This window comes from Rattus rattus, chromosome 5 (assembly GCF_011064425.1).
Source record: "Rattus rattus isolate New Zealand chromosome 5, Rrattus_CSIRO_v1, whole genome shotgun sequence".
Classification (NCBI taxonomy): domain Eukaryota; kingdom Metazoa; phylum Chordata; class Mammalia; order Rodentia; family Muridae; genus Rattus; species Rattus rattus.
The window spans coordinates 107453496-107480361 of NC_046158.1; the positions used below are offsets into that span (position 1 = coordinate 107453496).

At 41.9% G+C, this 26866-nt stretch overlaps 1 protein-coding gene across 1 annotated transcript in view; it reads right to left on the minus strand.

Annotated features, from left to right (window-relative positions):
* The window catches only part of Anapc1 (anaphase promoting complex subunit 1), a 74194-nt gene extending 49144 nt beyond the window's left edge, over window positions 1-25050 (minus strand). Inside the window, exons 1-17 of the mRNA XM_032904183.1 lie at window positions 24795-25050; window positions 23479-23715; window positions 21799-21960; window positions 18566-18617; window positions 18057-18157; window positions 17243-17325; window positions 15978-16051; window positions 13626-13771; window positions 13213-13433; window positions 11604-11813; window positions 8999-9094; window positions 6892-6982; window positions 6728-6793; window positions 5523-5657; window positions 3189-3329; window positions 2149-2209; window positions 837-1024 (exon numbers count right to left, since the gene is read on the minus strand). Coding sequence (XP_032760074.1) covers window positions 837-1024; window positions 2149-2209; window positions 3189-3329; window positions 5523-5657; window positions 6728-6793; window positions 6892-6982; window positions 8999-9094; window positions 11604-11813; window positions 13213-13433; window positions 13626-13771; window positions 15978-16051; window positions 17243-17325; window positions 18057-18157; window positions 18566-18617; window positions 21799-21960; window positions 23479-23691 — 2040 coding nt within the window. The 5' untranslated portion in view covers window positions 23692-23715; window positions 24795-25050. The remainder of the gene's footprint in view (window positions 1-836; window positions 1025-2148; window positions 2210-3188; window positions 3330-5522; window positions 5658-6727; window positions 6794-6891; window positions 6983-8998; window positions 9095-11603; window positions 11814-13212; window positions 13434-13625; window positions 13772-15977; window positions 16052-17242; window positions 17326-18056; window positions 18158-18565; window positions 18618-21798; window positions 21961-23478; window positions 23716-24794) is intronic.
* Window positions 25051-26866: the final 1816 nt, after the last annotated feature.

Consider the following 26866-nt stretch of genomic DNA (forward strand, 5'->3'; position numbering starts at 1 on the left):
TGTAAAGGGCACCATTAAAAGTGTCTACAACAGCTACTCCAAGAAACAGGAGATAATCATCGCTTCCTTCTTCCATTTTCCAAATCTTCCTCAGTGAGAAAATAACTTTGATAATGAAAAAGAAAAAAGCTTTAAAAAAAAAAAAATGGAGCTACTAGCATAAGACTAAAACATGTAGGTGAGTAGGTCTTAGTTTGGGGTACAAAAGGCTAAGTATATTCTATAGTAACTTCTTCAGAGTCCCAGGCTTGAGTAATTGGAGATCGATCTCCAAAGAACAAGCACTCTCACACCGAAGGCACTCTGCCGGTGAGTCTGTAAATCACCTATGTAGACCCTGCAGAAGTGACTGGGAGGCTGAGTGAGGCAGGCAGGTTTATACCACTAACGCTGCTCCAAGGCTGAGTCTGAGACCTTTCTGCCTCACCTACCAACAAAGCCAAGAGGTCTATTTAAGTCATTTTACAAAGATAACTAAGAAACAGTCAAAATCAGGCATCAGCACACACGACGGCAATCCCAGCACCTGGGAGGCACAGTCAGGAATGTGGTGAATTCAAGACCAGCTTGGCTATGTACACAGCAAGACCTTGACTTTACAAAAGACAAAAAGAAAAGAAAGGTAAAATGTACTTTAACACATTTTTTATAAAGACCCAAAATCTTCTGAGTATTTGATTCATTCTATATCAGACAGTAAGCCTTAGTATTATCCCACCATACTCTAAGGCTGACCAGTTACTAAGTTTGTTAGGTTCTCTCAGGGTTATGTAGCCAGTTAACACAAGCACTGCATTTGTAAGAGGATAATGAAGAAAACAAGAGTCATCACTTACACTTCGTGTCCATGCTAAGCGGTCTGTGTTATAACCCATCATGTTCAAGAGACAAATCACAAATAAACTCCACTCTGAGTGACAACTGGGTCCTCCCGGAGCACTGTGCACATTGTACCACTTGACGAGCACCTGAACTGCTACTTCTTTCGGCAGGATGAACTTAATTGCTTGCAGACACGTTTGCACTGTTAAAGGCAAGCGGTGGTTTTAGTATGCTTCCTATGTACTTCCTTCCTCCTTTCAAATGGGAAGGTTCAAACTGCTACCATGTCAAGGCCAGCCACTAAAAAAAGAAACTGTCACTAAAGACTCTATTGGCACAAACCTTACCTCATTCATCACTGTCAATCACTTTAAATTCAACAGGGCTCACAGGAAATCTGAGGATAGCTGTCAGATCCCTAATTCTGGATTAGGGAATAAGGTGCGCATATAGCCCAGTTCACCAGAAATAATCCTGATTACAGCCACTGCTTCAGGAAATAACTGTCCCCTTCTCACTCTCAAAACTGTCCTAGTTTGAATAATCAAGTTTACTTTATAAAAAATATCTAATTTCTACACCAATAAATTTATATGAAATATGGATTAAATCCTTCAGTAGATTCAATGTGCAACACAGGCGCCTTCTAACAGAAATGCTTAGGGCACCACAAGATCTAAATGAGCCAAGGTTGCTGTCCACTAAAATTGCGACTTTTAATTTCTAAAATGTCTTCCCTCACCATGCCGTAAGTGGGTTAGGTGGAACACTAATGTATACTGTTCTTAGTTACACCAAGTCATTGGCGCGAACATCCACTACAGTAGAGAGAGCCAAGGCTACTGCCTGTTGTAAACAGTGCAGATTCACTATTGGGAGAAAATGGCTCCAGATGGTAGTTTCCATCCTCATTCCCTCCACTCCCACTGTCACAACTCCATCGTTAGCAGCAGGGCCTCATCGATCTGCTGTGTGAACACAGACACTGCAAGGATGAGAATCATGTGGCAATACATCCTAAAATCCAAAGAAGCATGCTTTAGCTGAGAACAAAACAAGAATAAACCAGATGTTGCAAAGGAACTGCTCCTACAGACAGAAAGTGGAGGCTGGAGGATGGTTCAGCACAGGCTACTCTTGTAGAGACGCTGGTTCACTGTCTAGGACCATATCAACTCACGACCATTCTCAGCTCTAGTCTCGGGACCTGCCAGCCTCCTTCTGGCCTCCATGGGCACTGCATTCATGTGTACTTAGAGACAAAAGGAAAGGACCAGCAACTGTCTGCATCAACAGTGTGGTAAACAAACTGAGAGCGCACAGTACCTAATTCCGAGGTGGCCACTTCAGGGATAGTGATCCTAACCATGGAGCCGTTGCTCAGTTCCTGGCAAAAAGAATGGAAACAAAAAACCAACTGCTTAAGTATTCTACGTTTTTAAAAGCTTTAAAAAATGCTAATTCTTATTACTGTCTGCCTGTAAAGGAAAAATATAATAAATTGAACTGCTATATTTTTCAATAAGAAATGAATGCTTCTAACTCAATAAGCATTTTTGTAAAATACTTTCAAAAATTCTTTTAATAGTGTTTTTATTCAAACACTATGAGACACTATCAGAAAGTGCCTTTCTCTGAAAAGATAAAAGCACAGTAATATAAGATGATGGACTAAATGTGCTTGTTTTAAATAAATGTGTTAAATACTATTAACGACTTGAGAATTTCATACACTGTCTTTTTATCATAGTCACCTCCAACTCCTCCCAGATCCTATTTCCCAATTCCCCAACTTCCTGTCCTCTCTCCTTCTTAACAACCCACCAAGTCCAATTTATGCTACCCATAAACTCCTGGACGTGGAGCAATCCACTGATGAGTGGTCATCCTGTCAGGGTCACACATCCTTTAAGGAAACTGACCTTCCCTCCCCCAGAAAGCATCCACTCCCCACAGCTCCCCAATTGGGGTTGGGTTCATTAAATGTTTAATATAGAAATCTCGAAAATAAAAACAGAATTAAAGTAAAATAGTACAAAATGATAGCGTGTTTTAAAAATGATGAGCTATATGAATGACAAGGTAACTCAGCAGTTCAATCTTACAGCTCACATGAAGGAGAACCAACCCCACAAAGTTGTGGTCATTCATGTCATGACCCCATACATAAATGCATACCCACACACATATGCACATCATATAACAATAATAAATATTTAAAATCATGAGAAATGCTCGTTTTCATTCCCACACATAATTTTACATCCTGCCAAATGCAAAGTATCAAGCAAATAACCCTTAGCCAGCTACTCCACCCTCTGGAGGGTCAGGCAGCTACTCCACCCTCTGGAGGGAGGAGGACTTACCAGAGTGACTCTGTTATGAACAGGGTCTCGCACAGCGTGAATGTACGTTCCAAGCTGCTGGAATGTACAGTCCTCATTGCAGAGAGAATCGTTAAGTTTTGAAGAATCCCTCAATTCTGGAACTGGAGACAGAAGAACCACCTATAAAAAGTCACAACACAGACGAAAAGACTTTGAGAATTAAAGACAAGGAACTGTGTTTCTGCAAATGCTATGATGATTCTGATCATGCTGTTCCAGTAATGAGAAACCTGCAGCAGGCCAAGTTCTTCACAGAAAACTACAAAAGCATTTGACTGACAACCTACACTCATACCCACATCATGTAGACACCTGTCTCTAGGCTTTCGAGTCTGGTGAGCACAGGCACCAGCCTAAATTGCTCACAGAACTCAGCCCCATCCTAAGAGAATAAACGCTGCTGGCCAACACACTCTCATCTACACGCATCCAGGCCTGTCACACCACTCTCCTCCTTTCTACGCACATCAAGCTCAGACCCTCTTCATCTCTCTTCTATGCACAGACTTCACTTGACCTTCCTAGCTTCAACCCTAAAACAAATAATGACATGAGAAACTTCTCGCAAACCTACAACGCCAGGGGAACTGCATTCAGAACAATGTCTTTTCACCCACCTTCTTCAAGAACACATTCGTAGGGTATGGATAGAGGGTAGAACTGGGGTTCTACCACTTAACAGCTCTCTAACTTTGGACAACTAAGTTCCATGTACCTCTGTGCATCCACTTATAAAGTGAGGACCAAGTATCCTCTCAATCGGTAAAGTTGTTATAGGAAAACACTGATAGAGCAGACAGATGAAGAAAATTTTAAAATAGTTATTATTATAATTAATTATTATCATCCTACTCTCTGTTCTATCTCACCCAACATACTATTTGCTCATTCCACAGATCTGTTGAGTCTTTAGTTTATGTGCTAAGAGATGAAGATACATGGATTAAAAGATCTCCTAGCCACATGGTGGTGGACACCTGTGATCCCAGCACTGAGGAACTGAAGGCAGAAACATCAGGAGCTCAAGTTATTACAGTTTATACAGCAAGTCTGGGGCCAGCATGGACTACATGTAACAGCCTCAGAGAAAGTCTTCTCAACTCTTCTGTGTTCGTGTCCTTGCCCTGAACAGTCCTTTATTTACCCTTCTTACCCTCAAGATACAGGCCAGCAACCAATGACTGGCCCAACTTGATACCTACCCCTGACACTATTAATGACACTCTGCTATGCTTGCAGACAGGAGCCTAGCATAACTGTCCTCTGAGAGGCTCCATCCAGTGGCCGATGGAAACAGATGTAGAGATCCACAGCCAAACTTTAGAGGGAGCTTTTGGGAGTCTTGTGGTAGAGTCAGAGGAAGGATTAAGGGACCTGAAGAGATAGAGACCCCACAGGAAGACCCACAGAGGCAACCAACCTGAACTCTTGGGGGTTCCCAGAGACTGAACCACCAACCAAAGAGAAAGCATGAGCTTTCTCTACCTACCCCAACCTCCTGCACACATGTAGCAGAAGCACAGCTTGCCCTTCATGCTGGTTCCCCAACAACTAGAGCAGGGGCTGTCCCTGACTCTGTTGCCTGCCTATGGATCCCATTCACATAACTGGGCCTCAGTAGGAGAGGATGAGCCTAGTCCTGCCGTGACTTGAAGTGCCAGGGTGGGTTGACCTTGGAGGCATAGGGCAGGGGGTCCCACTTCTCAGAGGAGAAGGGAGGAGTAGGAAGAGCTATAGGAGGGAGGATTGGAAGGAGGGCTGTGACCAAGATATAAAGTGAATAAATAAATTAATAGAAAAAAAAAAAGGATTCAGCCCAGTATTCTGCTCAGTGAATAAAGGAGCATTAACAGCTTTTATTCATAACTCATAACTTTATTTTATTTTATATGCATTAGTGTGAGGACACCAGATCCCCTGGAACTAGAGCTGTGACAGCTGTGAGCTGCAATGTGCTGGGAACTAAACTCAGGACCTCTGGAAGAGCAGCCAGTTCTTAACTGCTGAGCCATCTCTCCAGCCCCACTTATAACTCTTAACAGGCTACCTAAATTATGATTTCCTATGCAGAACGCATCTTTACATCCTGAGAAACTGTGAGATCTTTACTCTTTTAAAAGTGTGTCCTTTCACCTCTCCACAGCTTCAAAGAATGCCTTCCAGAGCATAAAGGAGGGCAGCATGCAACATCTGCCACTTGTGCTCAAAAACACGCATTTGTATTACCTAAAATTAACAATGGAAAGAGCTAATTCTAGACCAAACTTCTTCAAAACATGATTAACATTTGACAAAACCTAATCTACTTCTTACCTCATCCATTGATCCAAGTAATTTGCTAAGAGGCTTCGGAGTGCTAACACCATCGAGTGGGGTACTGGGCCGAGGCATCATGTTGGACATTGTCAGGGAAGGAGCCGGAAGTCCAGGAATAAACACTTTCCCCACCTTTGAGTAGTGAAAAGATGTAGGGGGAGGTGTCAATGACTACATCACCTTAGGTTAGACGTTTAGGCACATAAGCTAAGTTCTTTACCTATGTTGAAGTTCATGTTCACTAAATACAACTGAAAAGCAAAGTGCACCTTTAGCAACCCCTCAGATCCTACCAACCAACTGTGGGAATACCTCAGTATACATTTTTTTGTTTGATTTAGCAAACTTTTTCGCACAAAAGCTGAAGATAGTATATAGAAATCTAATAAAAAACATCTCAAGAGTCATACATATAACTCCTTTATATAAAAATTCAAAACCAAGGAAAAGTAAACAGACTGATCTTTAGGGACATGTACATATGTGCAAAGCGAACAATGAAATCAAGGGTGGTTTATTGGACATGTCAGGATAGTGTACTGGAGAGGCAGGTGGCAGCTGCATTCAGAGAACATAATAAAGGTACTGGCAGGCCAGGTCAAGAGGGTCCTAAGACCTGTGCTACTTAGTGAGAAACTGCCTTAAGAACAATAATAACTTAATAGAAAAAAATAGATATACGGATAATACATTTCCTTCATTGTTCTTTAAACTAAGTATATATTTTTACTTACTTATGCACTTATTTTAAACTCTTGAGACAAGGGCACACTACACAGCTCTAGCTGTTCTGGAACAAATTCTGTTGACCAGGCTGGCCTTGAACTCATAAGAGATCCACCTGCCTCTGCCTCCCAAGTGCTGTAATTACAGACGTGTGCCTCATACCCAGCTTAAGGATGCATTTTTAAATTTGACAAATGTTACAAAAGGAAGCTGCCACTAACGTACATAACACTTAGTACAATGCAACCCTGCGACAGTGCCGGTGCTTCCCAAAGCTGCTCCCCTTCCGCTCTCACACTGGTTTCTAAGACCCTACCAATACACAATTTCCCATTTGGGTACCACAGATGCACACTGTCAGTGCATTAGGATGAGCTCCAGTTAGCTTAGCTTCGTTTCCCACAAGAATGTTTTTCCAAACTGCACAGAAGCAGCAGAGCCACCTGGAAATAACAGAAGCACCGCCTTCAACATACCCGAACCACTCCTGTGTACAGCACCAGGTTCCCATTGCCTTCGAGCACCAACATGGTGTCTATCTTCTAAAAGACAAAACACAAAAGCTCCTGTATTCTGAGTAAATTAACATAATTTTCCAGAACAACTCTGATAAAGCGTAATGATTTCACTGTGTGCTTACCTCCACTGGGGCTGCGTCTTTTGCATGTATGTTGGTGACAGAGCCAAAGATAAGCTGAGTCTTGTCATTACTCTCTTGAAACTTTACACAGCTAAGTATGAAAATAAAAACAAACAAAAAAATGAGTTCTAAGAGCGTCATGCGGGCTGGGCACTGTGGTGTATGCCTTTAATCTCAGCTCTTGGGAGGGAGCAATGGGTAGACCTCTGAGTTCAAGGACAACATGGAGTACATAACCAGTTCCAGGATACCAGGGATCACATTCACTATAGTTGGGGAGCAAGAAGACAGATAGTATGGGATGTTATGAGTATTATGCAAATCTGCAGATAAGAGAAAACTGCTTGAATAAATATACACAAAAATCAATACATGTAAAACAAAAGAAAGATATGTGGGTCATATTGATTTCTGATTTTAAAAACATGCTATAGTTACTGCTTGGAGAAAAATAGTGCATGGGGGCCAGGGAGCTAGACGGCTCAGCAGGAAAAGCCAGACAGCCCGGGTGTAATCCTAGGACCATACAGTGAAGAAGAATAGATTCCTCCAACTTGCCCTCAAATCTCCACAAGAATACCATAGGACACACACACACACACACACACACACACACACACACACACACACACACACACACAGATGTTTAAATTGAAAAAAGCTTCATGACACAGAAGGGTCTCTATAATTCTGCACCTTGCTATAAGCTATAGTAATTCCTAAATGGAAGCTAAGTGAGCAGATAAATCATGAAGAGGCATTGCGCCTATAAAGGTAAGTATGTGGGTATTAGGCACATGAGAAAATAAACAGTATCAAAAGTATCAGGAAGGGACTGGAGAGATGGCTCAAAAATTACTGACTGCTCTGCTAGACAACCTTGTTCTTGGGAACAAAGTTTGGTTCTCAATATCCACATATCAACTCATAATCACTTATAACTCCAATTCCAGGGGATCTGAAGTGTTCCTCTGTCAAGAACCGTTGTGGGATGCCAGGCATGTACATACACAGTACACAGACATACATGCAAGTAAAACATACATACATAAATACATACATACATACATACACACATACATGCAGAATAATTCATTTTTAAAAAGCATCATGGAAATATAAATAGAAACAACTTGATGCTTCATTAGGGCGGATACAATCAAAGATGCTGACAACATCTAACACTGCTTATGATAGAGACAGGAACCTCACACACTGGAGGAAGAAATGCAAACAGTATAGCCTGCTTGGAAATCAACTGTTCAATTTCTTGAAACATTCAACATGAATTTATCAGTCAATTCAACAATCCACTGCTAGGTGTCTGCCTAAGAAAAGCAGAATTACATATGTGCATACAAAGATACTTGCTCACAGGTTCCTAAGTCACAGTGGTCGAACAGTGAAGACAAGTGGGCATCGTGGCATATGCTTTTACTCCAGAGGGAGGCAGATGCAGGCGGCTCTGTTGCTTAAAGTCAGATTGGTCTACACAGAGTTTCAGGACATCCAGGGCCACACAATGAGGTAAACAAACTATCCACCAATTGGTTAGCGGGTAAACATGACCTATTTATACAATGAGTACAGTAACACTGAGGAAGTCCTCAGATGTGTCCCAACAGGGCGGATCCTAAAAATCACTGTGAAAAGTAAAAAAAATTGATCAAAATAATGGTATGGTGGTAACAAATGCCTTTAATTTCAGCACAACAGAGGCAGAGGCAAGTGGATCTCTCTAAGTTCCAGGCCAGCCAGGGATGCAAAATTTAAAAAAAAAATTAAATTAAAAACATATGATTATAGATTACATTAAATGTCCACAGAAAACCAAAAAAGCAAGCCCCCCAGGATGACTGCCTGAGACTGGGGCAGGGCAAGACTATCTGCAATTGGCAGAGGAAATCACCAGGGTTGTAGAAATGTTTAAGCCTGAACTGAGGTGGTTGGTGGCTACACACCTCTATAAATTACTAAAGTCATGATACGACATGTTAATCTCACGATATGTAACCTACTTCTCAATAAGGCTGGAGGGGACAAATAGAAGGGAGAGAAGGAATCAGCTCTGAATTTCTTCAGAGACAATGAGAGTAGAAACGCTTACCGTAACTGAAGCTGGGCCTCCACTAAAAAGCACAGGAACTTCTGTCCACACAGGTCAGTCGTTATAAATACCTTGGAGGCTTGAGAATTTTTCTCTCTGAAGTAGACAGATTATTAAACCATCAGTATTAGTCCAAAATCTACCTCAATAATTTAAAAACCTTTGAAAATATTTACAAAAAAGCTAAATAATTCCTGGATTGACCAATAGCCAAGACACAAAAACTGCATGTTCTGTATACGTGATAAACTCTCACCTCTAAAACTAAGCTCTCCACTTTCAGATTCCCTCTTATCCATCATGTCCTTTCTCTACTTGAGTACAGCCTACTCAAGTGCTCTCCTGTTAGGCCTTAGACATCGTAGAGAGGATGATACAGGGGTTAAATGGAGGGCTGGGAAGATGGCTCGACCAGTAGGCACTTGTCATGCAAATGTGAGGACTGGAGTTTGAATTCCCAGAACCCAACTAAATATCAGGCGAGTATGCAGTCCAAGTACAAACACAGAACTTGGAAAGCAGAGACAAAGGGTCCCAGCAGCAGGATGGTTAGCCAGAGCAGTCAACTCTGGACTCGATAAAGAGACTTTGCTTCAATAAATAAGGTGCAGAAGAATGAAGGAGACTCCTGATATCAACTCCAGACCTCCACATGTACATACAGTGCAACTATACATGCGAGCACACGCACGTGCAAGCATGCACACGCACACACTACATATACACAAAGGTCAAGAGTTAAGAGTGTTTACCTAACAACATAATCATTTTTACTCACAGTGATGGTTAGGGTTATGTGGCTAGGTTAAAAACAAAAACAAAAAAACAAGCCACTCACCTTTTATATATACAAAGTGACAAATCTGGATGAAATTCAGAGACTGTTTTCATCACGTTGTTCAGAGAAGGTAAACACCCTTAGGCAGCACCTCAAGTCTTTCTCTAAGTAGGTGCTCACTTCCACTCCTCCCATTTGCCCGCTGTACCATGCTTCCCTACCACTCCTCAAGCCTAAGGTGGGTGAGCTGACTGCTGTCCCGAGGTCACTAGACATACTTCCTTCCTGAAATGCCTGTGTGCTGTGATGTCCCTGTTGCTACTCTCACTTGATGTCACTTCCTGTCTCTCTGTAGCAGTTCTCCCCACCGGCCTCCCAAGTCCTGAGACCTTAGTCTTTCCACTACCCAGCTTTAGCTTGTTGCAAAGTGACGGAATAATGTGAAGAGGGAGTGAATGTTGAAACTGCCCAGGGAAAGCCTACACCACACACACCACCATCACCTAAAGAGTCCACAACTAACAGAAGCCCTTATCTCACCTACAAATTGTGCTGCTGATTCTGTCTTCTATGTCTCTCACCTCTTCATTATCAGGCTGTTCATCCCATCACAGAGCAAAACAGGAATATCTGTGATTCCCACTCACTCTCTGAACTGTTCTCTGGATCACATCACCCACTGTGCCCATCTTTCCCAAACCCTACCTGCAGAATAGGAAGTGCTCCAGCGTCACTACTAGTTATGTGTTAGACAATCACTAAACTACCTTGTTAATTAGCACACACACTGGCATGTGGCTGAATTAACAAACTATCAATGAGATCACAAAACGATTAGAGTTATTTCTCAAAAAGTAGTGCTAAAATTTAACACAAAGATAAAATTTACTAAAAATTGCTATAAAACCTCAAATTACTGAATCTACTTGTGATAGTTTAAATGAGACTGGCCCACCCCAATCCAACCTTTCCCATTTATATGCTTAGTCCCCAGTTGATGAGCCACCAGGGAAGGATGGGGAGGGGTATTTAGCCTTGTTGGAGGACTGTGTCTCTAGGGATGGGCTGTGAAGATTTCAAAAGCCTCCTTCAGGCCCAGTATCTTGCTCCTTCTCCTGCTATCTCTGTATCAGGATGTAGAACTCTCAGCTGCTGTTCAGCACCATGCCTATATGCTTTAGACCAACACGATAATGGAATGACCCTCTGAAACTGAGAGCAAGCCACAAGTAAATGCTTGCCTTCATAAGTTTTGCTGCGGGGCTGGAGAGATGGCTCAGCGGTTAAGAGCACCCGACTGCTCTTCCAGAGGTCATGAGTTCAATTCCCAGCAACCACATGGTGGCTCACAACCATCTGTAAAGAGATCCGATGCCCTCTTCTGGTGTATCTGAAGACAGCTACAGTGTACTTATATATAATAAATAAAATAAATCTTTAAAAAAAAAAAAGTTTTGCTGCAGTCGTGATGTGTTTTCACAGCAACAGAACCCTGACTACAACACTACAGAATTAAATGTTTTACCCCAAAATGTCAAACACCTCAAACCTCAAAGATTACTTCTTAAAGAAATGTCTGATGACAAAACATCTTTATGATCACTTTAGTATCAGTAATTTATTCTTCTAAATTTAAGGTGGCATAAGTATGTATCTCTACATAGTGTATGTGTTGATACCATACCTGATGTTGAAGGATACTTTAAAACATTCACACATATTTGACAAGCACTCCACCACTGAGCTAAACCACCAGGCATAACACCAAACATCATCAAAAAACGCTAATAATATTTTTCTTTGAACATGAAATTATATCCACCAAACCTCATATTCGGAAGTGTCTCAGTCCACAAGTGGTCAATGCAAAGCTCAGGAACAATTGGCTCTGTTTCTGGTGCCAAAAATGAATCGTTGAAACTGCCACTCGGAGAGTGAGAAATACTGTGTCTCTTTGGTGACTGGTTGTGGCTTGAAAGGTTGAATCTTTGCACCCCTGAGAAAGAGTGCACACCTAAGGCAGGAGAGTGAGCACGACTGCAAAAGAACCAGAGAGAGGATGTCGTTAGGAGCAGCTTGCATTTCTAACACATGCGATAACAGTCCCCACTCCTACGCACAGGAAGCATTTATGGTACAATCCCAGTGACACAGACATCTTCAGAATTGAATAGCTATTTAAACAGTTGGTTTGCTCTAACATATTTTATGATAGCCTAACATTTTGTTTAGAATCTGTGTTAAAATGCACTCACACCAGGCATAAACGAGCAAGGCCTTAGTCCCAGGACAGAGGCAAAGACAGGCAGATCTCTCTGAGTTCTAGACCAGTTTGATCTACATATTGAGTTCCAGGACATCCAAGGCTACACAGAGAGGAGATACACACACATACACACACACACACACACACACACACACACACACACACACACACACACACACACACAAAATACTTAAGCCATATTTTCTGAGAATAAACTCATTTTCAATTCTAAATGTATATATCCATGTGCATCTATGTCAATAAAGAGACATGTAGGCATATGTTGCATAAAATATAAAAAAGGCACCCACGCTAGCACCAGCTATGTGATAGTAACATGCTACCCCCGCACCCCAAGGTCTCCACGGTCCCCATGCAGTGACCACCCAACTCGCAGTTCTCCTGCTGCAAATTCTGCTCACAGTAACAGCCATCTGCCCCGTGGTTATAGTCACAAATCCCCAAAACCCGGTAAAATCAAAAGTCTAGAGACTTGTGATTTATCAGATTTCTATCAGTAAATTCTCAACCCACAAAAAACTCACACAATGAAATCAGAGCCAATTAACATTGATATAAGCTGCCCACCTCGACTGGACAAAATGTCCCGTAATAATCCATTTCTTATATAATAGTCATAGCTACCTGTGGCTATTTAAAGCCACGAAAATCTGGTTTGTCCTTTTCTTCCTCCCATCTTCCTTCCTTCTCCTTGTGTCTCCCTATCTCTCCCATCTTTAAACTCTCAGCCCGCCTTCTCTACCCACTGCCCAATCACAGGCTTTCGCCTTGTCTTGTGCCTGCTGCCCTCACCTGCATATAGACTGCAATCCACAGGTATACATATTAATTATCAAAAATAAAAAAAAAGAATTATAAATTAAGGTTTAAAAAAACAAAATATTTGTAGAATTAGATGTTCATCCAAGTGCTGATACCTAATAGGAGAAACAAATCAAACTTACAGCAGCGTGAACAGGTTCTAAGTGTGATACAGGAAACTGAAGCATCATGGATTTACAAGTCAAAAGTAGCCATAATTGGGTTTCTGCCTATTCTCCCTAAAAACTATCCAAGAGTTGTCAATAGAAACTTTAGATCCTTTAAAACATGAGAGCTAAAAAAACAGCAGGTATCTGTTGCTTGTTTAAAACAAAGACAGACATCCACCTTAGAGCCGCCATGTTGGAAATGGAAGGCGACCGGGAGTGTAGGCTGGGTGAGGAGGCTGAGCGGCTCTGGCTGTGAATGGAAGAGTAATTCTGGAACGGCGAAGCAACAGGGGACTCGCCTTTGGAGAGGCTTCTGAGATGTGCTGTCAGGGAGCTGCTAGTAGCTGCATTCTGCAGGGTCCCTGCCTGCTCAGGGAACTTTAAAACAGCATTCTCTTCCTTAAGTCAAAGGAATGGGAAAAATAAGAAAATAATCAGAACAAAGAGGTAATTTCCCGGAAATTACCTTGAAAATGCATGTAGATGGCAGTACTAAAGACAAAGGGCTTGTTCTTTACCAAAGAACCGCAACGGGTCTCAAAAGCATGCAAGTGTGATCTGACATGGGAGGAAGCAGATCTGTCCCCTCACCTCTGGCTTGACCCTCCTGAGAGTCCACACAGAATGCACATTCTGAACAGCATCATAGGTCATTACAATGGAGGGGTCAATGTTCAGAAACACAATTTTCACTGCTGGATCTACAACGTACTGCACCCGCGATGAGCCAAAAAGACCTAAAAATCAAAATGGAAATGACCAGGGACGGAATAGTGGCTTTATAGAATAGTCTCATTTTTCCTGAAAGGAAAGAGAACCAAGCCAAAAAGCCTTAAAGCACAAAACCCATTCTGTGTTATGTAACTGACAACAAATTTTCAATTTTCAATTGTTAACTTCCTTAAAATGCATTAAACAAGACATAATGACTGTTCACTCTGACACACATACAACTCAAAGGTTGACGATTTATCCAGATTTGTTATTAAATTCATTAGCCAGAGGCAAAGGGTGATTTGTTTTGTTTTTGAGAAAAGGTTTCACTATGTAGTTCTGGCCGTCCTGGAACTCACTATATACAGCAGGCTGGCCTCAAACTCAGAGGTCCGCCTACCTCTGCCTCCCAAGTGCGGGGATTAAAGGCACACACAATACCCAGCCAACAACCAACTTCTTTAGATTACAATGGCACGCTGGAAACGTCTGACTTGCTGCTTCTACTCTGTCCTCTGTAATAATCCACAAGTGGTGAGCGGTGTGTCTTACTAAGCACGTTTTTCCAGTTGAGTCCAGCTATTTTTCTATATCATCACAAACCAGGTTCCATATCGTTGACAGTTTCATTCTCAGTTAAAATATTGGTAAATGAAAAAAACATGATTATTCTTCAAAACTAGAAAAAATTTTATAAAGAAATAATAAGGGCTGGAGAGATCCTCAGTAGTTAAGAGTACAGACTGCTCTTCCAGAGGTCCTGAGTTCAATTCCCAGCAACCACATGGTGGCTCACAGCCATCTGTAATGGGATCCAATGCCCTCTTCTGGCATGTATGAAGACAGTGACAGTGTGTACTCATATATATAAAATAAATATTTACATTTAAAAAAAAAGAAATAAAAAAAACTAGCCAAGCTAACACACCTTTAATCCCAGCACTCAGGAGGCAGTGGCAGGCAGATCTCGTGTGAATTTGAGGCCAGCCTGGAACTCTACATAGAGTTAAGAAGTCCACACAGTGGGATCCCAAGGTTAGAGGGAGGGGTGGGGCTGAGACAGCTGAGCCATCAAGAACTTGGAGATCCTGTAGAGGACCCAAGCTCAGTTTCTAACACCTACGTCAAGTAACTTGCAACGGCCTTTAACTTCAGCCCCAGGACCCAATTCTGTCTTTTGGCCTCTGTGGGCATCTGAACTCATACACACATACCCATACTTGGGTTCACACACGCACTAAAGATTATAGTAAAATCTTCTTAGAGAGACAAAATCTTCCCATGTTGCCCAGGCTGCCCACAAAGTGCTAGTCTCGAGCAATCTCCCCGCTCAGCCTCAGTCGTAGCTGTGTCTATAGGTACATATCACCACAACCAATTTTATCAAGTTAGAAGTTTACTGTACTCGTATACTGTGCTTACAGCTTTATATATTACTCATAACATCCTACATGATCAGCAATCCTTTTTTTTTTTTTTTTTTTTTTCTATAACCTTTCAAGAGAGCTGGTGTGATTTACTTGAACAGGACAGAGGCTTGGTTTAGCCAGTGGCTATTGGAGTCATGATCAGAAGGAAACACCTCAGTAGTGCTTGGAATGTACAAGTAAAATGACCGAGGACTCTATAAATGCCCTTCTAGCCCTTCAGTCTATTATTTGTAGATGCTTATTCATGTGTCATAAAGCCTAAATTTAAAGCCAAGTGTACAACGATACTTTAAAAATACTCAAGGTGCAAACATTTAGAATCTTTAACAAAGGCAGTAAAATAATAAAATGTGCCCAGCAATCAGGACCTATGAATGTACCCTTAAAAAAATAAAACTTTGGGGTTGGGGATTTGGCTCAGTGGTAGAGCGCTTGCCTAGGAAGCGCAAGGCCCTGGGTTCGGGCCCCAGCCCCGAAAAAAAAAAAAAAAAAAAAAAAAAAAAAACTTTTTATTTCATCAAAGTATCACTCATTTTCTTATTTTTAGAGGAAAGACACACAAGCAAATTAACAAATGTCAGTGTCCCTCCGAGATATGTGCATCTTGGCTTCGCTGAGATAATGGTTATCCTTGCTTTCAATGAGTTATTTTCAAGACAAAAGTTACTTCTATAATATGCTTAAATTACCTTCTAATAAAACAAGTCAGGTTTAAAATAAACTTTTAAACTTCCTCCCTCCATCAATGCCCTCAATGTCAAAACAGAGCTTACATAGAGGAGTATAAAAGTGCACTTACTTCCGGATTTACAAACAAGTGGAGTTATCTCATCCAGAGGGTGCAGCATGCTGAACATGGTAGGCAAAGGCTCTCTAGCAACAAACACATACAATCGATTACCAACAAGAAGACTGTGTGCACGACAAGCAACTGCAAACCTACTGTTACCACTGGACACGCAATGCCCTCAGAGGCCATGTGTGGACGCTTGGTCCTCAACTGTAGCACTGCTTTAGGAGGCTGTGGGGCCTTTAAGAAAAGAGGGTCTTAGGGCTACTGCCCAGCCCTGTTTCCAATCCCTCATTTCACTTCCGGGTCTGCCCAGACGTACAGAGCCTCTGTCACAGAGCCCTTCCAACACGAACTCTGCCACACCTTCCCTGAACAAAGGGCTGAAATCATGAAGCAAAATAGGTCCTTCCTTCCTCAATCCCTGTCAAGCTTCTATCACAGTTACCATCTCAATTCTAATTCTTCACATACTGTCTGTCACGGCATCCTCTGTTTCGTTCTAAAACTCTTCCTGTAATAATTCTATACACTCACACATAGAAGGAAGTTGACTATGTCCTGGGGGAAATCCACAAAGAGCAGCCACCCCTGACAGAATCCAGAGACTGACAACAGTATGAGATGAGCCTCCTTTAACTCTCCTAGTCGCAGTGTGTCTACAGTAGCCAAGACATTTAGCCTCCTACACTTGTTCATAAATGGATACATTTTTTAAAAGAAAAGTACTTCAAATAATTAAGTCTGAAATTTTCAGAAAGTTAAAGAGGAGGACTGGCTTTTCTATCAACGCAGAGATGAAAATCGGCAAGCTTTTCTCACACAGCAAGCGTCTGCTGCCGTGCCCTATGTTTGTTCTGCACATTCCTCCTCTCAGCAGGCACGTGGTCAATAAACATCACCAGACTGTGCTCTTAAGACACTGGGCGGCCACCCTGTGAGAGTCTGCAGGATCCCGAGAGCTAACTAAGAACATTCCTGAAACAAGTTAAGAAATGAAGACTAGCAAGTGATACGGTCTGTCTAAAGCAGTGCAATGAAGACATGGTGGAGCTAAGAACTGAGCCCGGTCCTCCCCCTTCAGTTACTGCCCAGTGTTCCCTAGGAGAGCAAGGGAGTGCTGAGTAAGTTCTCACGCTGACCAAACTGGCACGAAATGGTGTAATACTTATGGATATCTTCCCCAGCCCAAACCTTTAGGTTGACAAGTTTACTTCAGAATCAACACTATAAAAGCCCAAGAAATAATATTCTGAACAGAATAAAGTAAATACCTAGGTAGACTTGGAGGCACCTCATGTGAAGAACTGCTTCGTTCAAACAGCAAGCCATACTTAGTGGCCCACACGTTTGCCACCTATCAATAAGAGGGTGGGGAGCAGAAGTAAGAAAACTACAGTTTAAGCAAAGCTTTCAGACAGAATAATGTAACATTCTCTTTGGATTTACTGAGGGCTTCAAGTAATATAATCAGGAAATGCAGTATTTCAAAACCTATGACTTTTAACAAACAACTCTAAGACAAAAATCAAACCCACAGACCAGGTGCTCAGTGTGAAACTGCGGCTGGTGTCATCAGTGCAGGGTGTAACAGCCCTGAGCACTAAAAGACGATGTGACACAAAAAGGCCAACACTATTCATGCCTAATGTAATAGAGCCAACATGACTTTGCAAACACATTAAACTGACAAACATCTCATAATTCATAATTTACTTCACTACAAAATTATTTTTGTGGAAAGGTTAGTCACATGGTGAACTAAAACTACTGAAATTCAGTTAAGTAAAAACTAACACCCTTGACATATGAGACCTACATAAAAATCTGTAACACGGGGCTGGAGAGATGGCTCAGCGGTTAAGAGCATTGACTGCTCTTCCAGAGGTCCTGAGTTCAAATCCCAGCAACCATATGGTGGCTCACAACCATCTGTAACAGGATCTGATGCCCTCTACTGGTGTGTCTGAAGACAGTGACAGTGTACTCACATATATAAAATAAATAAAAATATATCTTTAAAAATCTGTAACACATAATTATACGTTACACAAAACACACAACAAAAACTTAAAGCGCTGAGTTTACCTGAAATGGTAAGGAAGCTATGTAATCCTTCCCGTCTATGCTGTGCATGTTCATACACGAGCTCTGTAATATACATATGCATTTCTCTAGTTCATGGCTCTCTGAAAGGAAAGAGTACAAGATTTACAGGTTGCTGATTTTCCTGCTAAAGAGTTCAATCCAAACAGCCAAAGTTCAATACCTTATGAAAACATTAAGACTAAACCACTGTGATTAAGAGTTGCTTATGGGGGTTGGGGATTTAGCTCAGTGGTAGGGCGCTGCCTAACAAGCAAGGCCCTGGGTTCGGGTCCCCAGCTCCGAAAAAAAAAAAAAAAAAAAAAAAAAGAGTTGCTTATGGGGGTTGGGGATTTAGCTCAATGGTAGAGCGCTTGCCTAGCAACCGCAAGGCCCTGGGTTCGGTCCCCAGCTCCGAAAAAAAAAAAAGAAAAAGAGTTGCTTATGAATGTATCACACAGTGAGATAAATATTTAGAATCATGGGAAATAAAATTTCATAAAGAAACTTACTATAGATCTTTTCGGACTTATCCTGTGATATAATGAAGTCACACCACAATGCCTAAAACCAAAACAAAATGTTTGTCTAAGAAAATTACATCTAAATAATCATCACAAGCTAATGGCATTGGAAACAGTATTTACATAGTTCACTTCCTCAGTTCAATACAGATGTATTATCTCTCTCTCTCTCTCTCTCTCACACACACACACACACACACACACACACTGTCATACATACATACCATGGAAACAAACAAGAGTAACAAAAAGATTAGAACACATAATGCTACATATTCTAAGAAGACTTATGAATACAATTAAATCTTAAGAGAAAGGAACAAAATAACCAAAAGACTCAGTTGACACAAATCTTGCAGTTCCAGCTCAAACATCAGCCCAGGCTGTGCAAACCCTGCATCTTACAAAAGCAAGGATTATGCGAGAGCTTGAGTGACTCAGCAGATCTCAGACTCTATGCTCACATTAAAAGAATGTTAGAAAACAGTTTCTCCATTAATGCTACTAAATTGAACCCTTGAAAATGGTATAAAGCATAAATTTTGTGTTGTGTGTATATAGTCTGCCATGATCCTAAAATATTAAAATGCTACTAAGTAATTTCAATTTAAAAGCTAAAGATGCTCTCTTTTTGTTTGCTTTTGAGACTCAGTATGAGCCTGGAACTCAGTATGTGAACAAAGCTGCCTCAAACTGAGAGATTCTCCAGCTGCTGCCTTCTGAGATTAAAGGTGTGCACCACCAGGCCCAGGTGAGGATGTTTTGTTAAGAACTCTCAAAACTATCAGCCTAGAGAGAAAAATACTAATATCACTTTACAGTGAAACATTCTTTCTTTAAACTTTTCTAACACCTCCCCCTCCCCCATGAGTCATTTTTTTACATAGTTGTTTTAGAACCGGAATTCAAACAAAGTTCATTTAACAAGGTTCAAAAATACTGCATTTGGCTTGGCATTTGCAACACATGCCTGTAATCACAGCACTACAGAAAGAGGCTGAGGCTGGGGCATTTCTCCTTTAAGGACAGCCTGAGTTCTACATAGTACAACTCTGTTCAAGAAATAAAGGAATGTGGTGATGTCATTTTAGTGTCTGCCATCCGGAACAGTTCTTACTTTTTCTTCCTCCCTGATTTACTTTTTAAGAGACCACAATGTAAACATTCCCAAATTCCAGAGTCTTCTAGTTGTTCTCTGGTATTTTTTTCTTTTAAACTTTATTACAGAAAATTTCAAATATACACACAAAGGAAATACAATTTATCTGCATCCACAGCTTCCATAATTATCAGCCATTTTTTTGTTTTGTTTTGTTTCTCTGTGTAGCCCTGGCTGTTCTGGAACTTGCTCTGTAGACAAGGCTCACCCTGAATTCAGAGATCTACCTGCCTCTGCCTCCCAATTTCCCAACTGCTAGGAGTACAGGCATTCACCACCTCTGGCCAGCTAGCTTTTTTTTTTTTCTTATTCATTTATTTTTGAATCAAGGTTTCTCTACAGAGCCCTTGCTGTCCTGTAACTGGCTATGCGCAGGCTGGCCTCAAATGCACAGAGATCCACCTGGCTCTGCCTCCTAAGTACTAGAATTAAAAGAGAACACAGCCACACCTAGCCTCTGTTCTTCATGAGTACATTTAATATTTATTTTATATTTATTACCACAGCACACTTATAGCAGTCAAAGGACAACCTGCAGAAGTCGGTTCACTCTCTCCAGCATTGGGTCCTGTAATAACTCAGGTTGTCAGACTTAGCAGAAAGTGCCTTTATCAGCCTAGCCATCTTTCTGGCCAGAGCCTTCACTAAATAACCTCCAAGCATTCCTCAAATCTTAGGCTACTTTAGAATTTGCACCCCTAGAAACTAAATCTAAACATTCACATTAAATATTTCTCAAAAGAAAATACTTAGACATCACATTTTTCCCTTATTACAACTAGCCAGAGGTACATTAGTTAAGCTGAACCTATTTCAGCTAGAGACCAAAAACAATTTTGAAAAAGATTCATTTGTTTCTTACACTTAGCAAGTAATACCTTGTTGTCATGTATTTTCCTTTTCTGCAACTGTGTTAATAACCATTACAACCATGCCTGAACTGATTAGCACACTGGAAGCTACAAAATGATTTCAGATTCTACCATTTCTTTTACATTTAGAGGTTGGTATTCTTCAATAAGAGTTTCCTTCATCAAACAGTGATAAATTGCTTATCTTCCTGAAATAGTAAGTGCTTAATTTCTTCTATCATTTTTTTTTTTTAAAGAAAATGATCTCAACAACTCCTACAATAGTACCAAATCAGGTTGAATTTGCTTTCACTATGAATCTAATAATTTTTATGTACTCAATATCTAGAAATGAATTATAGTAATGTGTTTTAAGGGATTTTTTAAATCTCATATAATTTTTGTTGATAAGAACAAATTTTAAGTCTCATATCTAAGTATTAAAATAGTATTTGTAATCGGTGTGTGTGTGTGTATGTATGTATGAAGTGCTTGCCTTACATATAAAAGGGTCTAAACTCAGTCCTCAGTACTACAAATAGCAATAAAAATAAGACTGTGCTGGGTTCACCTTTAATATCAGCATTCAAGAGGCAGAGGCAATGGGATCTTTGTGAGTTCAAGGCCAGCTTATAATACAGAGAAAGTTCCAGGACAGCCAGGGCTATGTAGAGACCTGTCTCAAAAAAAAAAAAAAAAAAAGAAAGAAAGAGAAGTAAATAAAAGATTGTATCACCTGGGGTTGGGGATTTAGCTCAGTGGTAGAGCGCTTGCCTAGGAAGCGCAAGGCCCTGGGTTCGGTCCCCAGCTCCGAAAAAAAGAACCAAAAAAAAAAAAAAAAGATTGTATCACTAGCAAAGAATAATGTGAAGAGTAAGGGTATAAAGAATAAGAGGGTTAGAAAGATGGCTCAGAAGTTAAATGCTACGCTTATAACCAAAAATATAAGAATTGATAAGCCAGATACGGTGATAGGTGCCTGTCATACTCAGAGGCTGGGGCAGGGGGATCTCAAGTACCAGGCCAGCCTGGGCTACAGAGACCATGTCATGATGGAAAAACTGAAAATCTTACTTTCCTGCCAGTCTTCACTATATGACATAATGTACAATCAACTGCCACAACTGTTACAGTTATTTGTTATTTTAAAACACAAACTTCTTTCCCAGCGATATTAAGAGCTGATTGCTGTGCAAACTCAATGAACTCACCTGCTGGACAGTGCTGTCCACTGTGAAGGCTTTGTACACTGCCAAGGCCTGGCTTTTACTCCCTTTGCTCCAGATAACCATGTTCCCAGCCACATAGAGCTCCTCATCATAGTCGGCTGCATCTCCAATCTCGCTCACGCCTTTTCTTAACTGCCAGCTTTCCTTAAAAATGAACACACAGGGGTTGGGGATTTAGCTCAGTGGTAGAGCGCTTGCCTAGCAAGCACAAGGCCCTGGGTTCGGTCTCCAGCTCCAAAAAAAAAAAAAAAAAGGAAAAAAAAAAAATGAACACACAGGACATGCTAAGCACTTCTTCCTTCCTTTTCAGGAGTCTGGAGTAAGATTTGCCTGTGAATTAAGACTCAACCCAAGACTAACTCCTCAAAGGATGGCTATACAGAGATGAGCAGAGTGGGTGAGTTAGCAAAGGGGGTACATTCTATCAGGGGATTCTCCAGATAACTTAAGAGAGGTAGGAGAGATGGTTCAGTGGTTAAGAGCACTGGCTGCTCTTCTAGAAGACTGGGGTTTGATTCTCAGCACCTACACAACTGTCTGTAACTTCAGTTCCAAGAGATCTGATGCCCTCTTCTGGCCCATATGGGCACTGCATACACATGGTGCAGCTATACAAGCAGTTTAAAAATTGACTCAAAATTCCTCTATAGTGTTTTATTTTATACTTCTAGGTCCCTAGTATTGCTCTGCCAATAACACAGGCACACAAAAAGTATATCTTACATATAAAGCATAAGATAAAATCCATGCTTGAAGGGAAACTAAAAGTATGTATTAAATGTATGTAGAAGGCACAAAACAGAGGTGCACATGGGACTCAATGGGGGACTTGATGCAGTGTGGACTTCCCTGCTTCACAGCTGCAAACACAGTCGTCCTCTTTCCCTTGTCCCACACATAAGATGAATGGAAGCTAGAAAGTTTCTGATTTCTACCTATGTACACACCAGGAGATTGGATCTCAAAGGCATGTGAAGATTAGGTGAAGCAGCAGGAGAGAGGAACAGCTTGGTGGTAGAGTGTTTCTCTCTCAAGGCAACAAGGCCATGACATTGGTTTGGCCCCAGCATGAGTCCTCCACCCCCAAAAAATCAGGGGCTGGGTGAGGGGACAAGGATGATACACAGGAACGACTTTGTTCTAGTGTCATTTTTCTGACCTACTTTTGCATCTCATCTCCATAATTAAGAGATTTGCCAGGCATTGTGGCACACACATCTAATTCCAATATTCTGAAGACTGAGAGAGAGGGTCAAAATTCCAGGGCCAGCCTGGGCTACTCAGTGAGGCTCCAACTCAAAAAAAAAAAAAAAAAGGTACTGCTACTCTAACACTCTTGTGTGACATCAACCCTCTTCTAGAAACGTGTGTTGCAGGTACCATTTCCAATCTCTAGCATTTAGTCACCAAAGAGTATAAAACCTGATTATCCACATATGAAGTGAAGATAGTTTAAAGTGAGCCATGATTGAAGTAATCAACTCTCTTTACAAGTTACACAGCATGCCTAAGTAGGCAGCACTATGTTTCAGCACTGACTGAAATTACCAAACACTAGCTTTTAACCAAGTGCCAACACACACGTATTTCTCACATGCACACAAGAAGCTTTACACTCATTCATTCCGTGTTTCAAACGTATGATGAGAATCTTAATAAAACCTTCTGTTTCTCATGGATCGTAACTTCCTGAAGAGAGCCCACCAAGCCAGCTGCACCATCGGAAGACCATAACTCAGAAGCTGGCTGCAGCTGACGAAGCTGAAGGTTCAGAGCATTAGGGTGGTGCTTGCAGTGGTCTCGACCAAAAGGAACGAATTCCTGCAGATCCCCGGCTGCAATCATCGTTGCCCTTTCTTCAGAGAAGTTCGACATGGGTTCCAAATATCAACATTATTTCTGTGTGAAATCAAACACATCCTTGTCAGCCTTCTAATCAAAACTAACTTATCACTACAAAGGCCCGGATGGAGCTATGTCAGAAACATGCTGGTCTACCTCGCAGACATTTCAACACACTGGATGTAAAGATAGCTTAACATTCTAACATTCTGTGGCATAGTTTGTGCAAGTTTTGTCTTTGAGAAAACGTCTACAACAGCATTTGATAGCAACACTACAACCAACTGTTAGTGTTTGGAAAGGAACGTAAGATTAACAACTGCTAACTAAACTTGACTTGAAGCTCTCACCTGAAGCTTTTAGACATCTTTTATCTTTTTTTTTTACAATCACCTGAAAGCCTCTAGTTTATACGAAGCCCTCTATTGCTACAAAGTCTTCCTTGCTGTGATGTAAATGTTATCCCTGATATGACTACCTCACCTCCTAGAAATAAAATCAATATTGAGAACAGAACTTAACTGAACCACATATGCCTTATACAAAGTAGGAAAAAAAATTCCAAGGTGTGGCTGGCCTTTCCAAATTCTATTCAACAAAGCAGGTAACATTAAAGAACTCGCAACTCTGCCGGACTTTTCCTTGTGCAAACATGTAATGTCATCCCCTTGTAACTTAAAACAAACCTACAGGATTGCTTTTTACAGCATCATTTTCACAGTTCGACGTCTTTTAGCCCAAAGGCATCATACTTAATACTTTCACAGGTCTCCAAAAGTTGTTAAGCTTGTTATTCGTTACAGGCCACATCAAAGCACGGAGTTGACATGCTAGAAGTAAAACTGTTATTACTGATTACTAGATACATATGCAAACAGCGGGACCCTGAGTTGGGTCTACAAAAATAGGCTTTCCGTGCATTTGAGTAAACCGCGCTACAGGCGCAGCGGCCGGAGCATCTGGCTCAGGGCGCGGGTCGCGTCGGCCCAACCGGAAAAGCCCAGTCTGAGACTCGGGTTCCTCTCACCCCAGCACGCTCTCAAGGCCCGCCCCGGAGCGCTCAGCCGTTGGGTCACCCGGTGCAGCGAAATTCCAACACCAAGTTGCAGTGATGCGCTACCCGGCCCGGCCCGCACCTGAGTGACTCGGGACGCGTCAGGCGCTTGCGAGCCCCGGCTGCTCCCCGGAGGCACAGGGGCCGCGAAGGCCCGAGAGCAGCGGCAAGACGGTCACGATGGCTCCTCCTCGCCACAGCTTCTCATCCCTTTACCCTCTCTGATGTCGGAGGAAGAATGGGCCGCAGCGTGATACCAAAAAATTGGCGAAGAACTCAAATGAATGTATCCATCTTGGATTTCCCGACCTGCCTCGCGCCACGACAGAGCAAAGCGGGGACGCGCGGCAGCGGAGAGGACCTGGCGCCTGCGCAGTTGGAAAGGGTGTCTGTGCGAGTGCCTACGAAGGCAGTCACTTAACGACTTTACCTCTCTAACAAACTAAATCTCTGAGATCCTGAACTATCTTCTCAATTTTAAGTTAAGTTAGGTAATTTTTTCCAGCTGGTTGAGTTTCCTCCTCATCTCAAAAGGGGATGTGTGCCTCCTTACTGAGGAATGGGAGCGCAAGGGAGGCCGCTCATTTTCTCAAGATTGCAAGGAAAACATTCTGCCCGGAAATCACACACACCCACCACCCAAGATGGGCTTTAGTCCCTTAACTGCTCTTGGTCTCTGAGTTTAAGATAAAAAATGGCGGGCCTCTCACTGCCTAAAGAATAGAGCTCCAGTCCACTTCTCTGCCCCAAAGGCAGTTAGTTGGAATTTGATACCTTCATTTTAATTGTCGATTGTAACACACACCTTGATATTTTAGTTCATTCTTATTTCTTTTCTTGGAATGTCATCCTACAGAGTTTGAGGCTGCACTCCAAAAGGAAGCTCATAGAACTTGGTGAGTGGAATGCCTGTTTAGCTGAAATTTGCTTGCCTGGATATTAAAAAACGGTTAAATTAACACTCATATTCCACATGCTCTGCTCCGACCTCTTCACTCCTTCCCGCAAAACCTCACCATCCTACAAAGGTCTTTCTATCACCAACAAGGCTATCTGGAAAAACGAACAGAAGAGTGTTGGGTGTGTGTGTGTGTGTGTGTGTGTGTGTGTGTGTGTGTGTGTGTGTGTGTGTGTGTGTGTTTCTGACCTGAGACAAGGGGCTGAGGTGTGTATTTTACATATCAATGCAGGAACCCAACAAAGAGCACTCATCATTCTCCATCCTCTCTACCCCTTCCCCATCACAGCCTGCCTATAACACCATCAACCACACCAGTAGTCACTTGGAATAGAAGGACACCCGACTCTCCACGATGCTCTGAGCAACCAAGCCACTATCATACTCGAGTCTGTGATATCTTCTGCTACTGCCAGCCTTGGATGAGGGATATGGGAGTTGGCTTCTGAAGAGGCCATACTTAGAAACCCAAAACGTTAGGGAGCAAACTGGTCAATGAATGAAAACAAGGACATGAGCACTCCTAGATATGGTTGAGGAGGTTTTTATCATAGATCGGAGGGAAAGAACAGCCAGAGTCTGGAAGAGTCTGCACTGAATACTGAACACAGGCTGCAGAATAGACCAGGCCATGAGAGGATTGGGGAGGGAAGGGGGACAAGAGAGAAAAGAGAGAAGCACAAGCAAGCCAAAAGAGATCAAGAGCAGACCCAGGAGGACTAAGAGAGAAGCTGGGAACCAAGCAACCTGTGGCCAAAATGGCTAGGTTATACAGAGAAAAAAGGTGGAGGAAGGGAAGCTAACTGTGGAGCTGGAGGGATTTAGGATTGGGGTGGGGTGGGTGAGAAGTGCTGAGAGGAGCCAGGACTCTATTACAGGCACAAGGGATGCTGGGAGAGTCTGGTGGCCAGTGTTTGATTTGATATGGTAATAGGCACCTCAGTTAACCCTGTGTCCTGAGTTTCTTCAGGATCTAACAGCCAATAGGAGCAAGGCAGAAGGAGACATTTATAAGTTGTCCTCTTGGGCTGGAGAGATGGCTCAGTGGTTAAGAGCACTGACTGCTATTCCAAAGGTCCTGAGTTCAAATCCCAGCAACCACATGGTGGCTCACAACCATCTGTCATGGGATCCGATACCCTCTTCGGGTGTGTCTGAAGATAGCTACAGTGTACTCACATATAACAAATAACAAA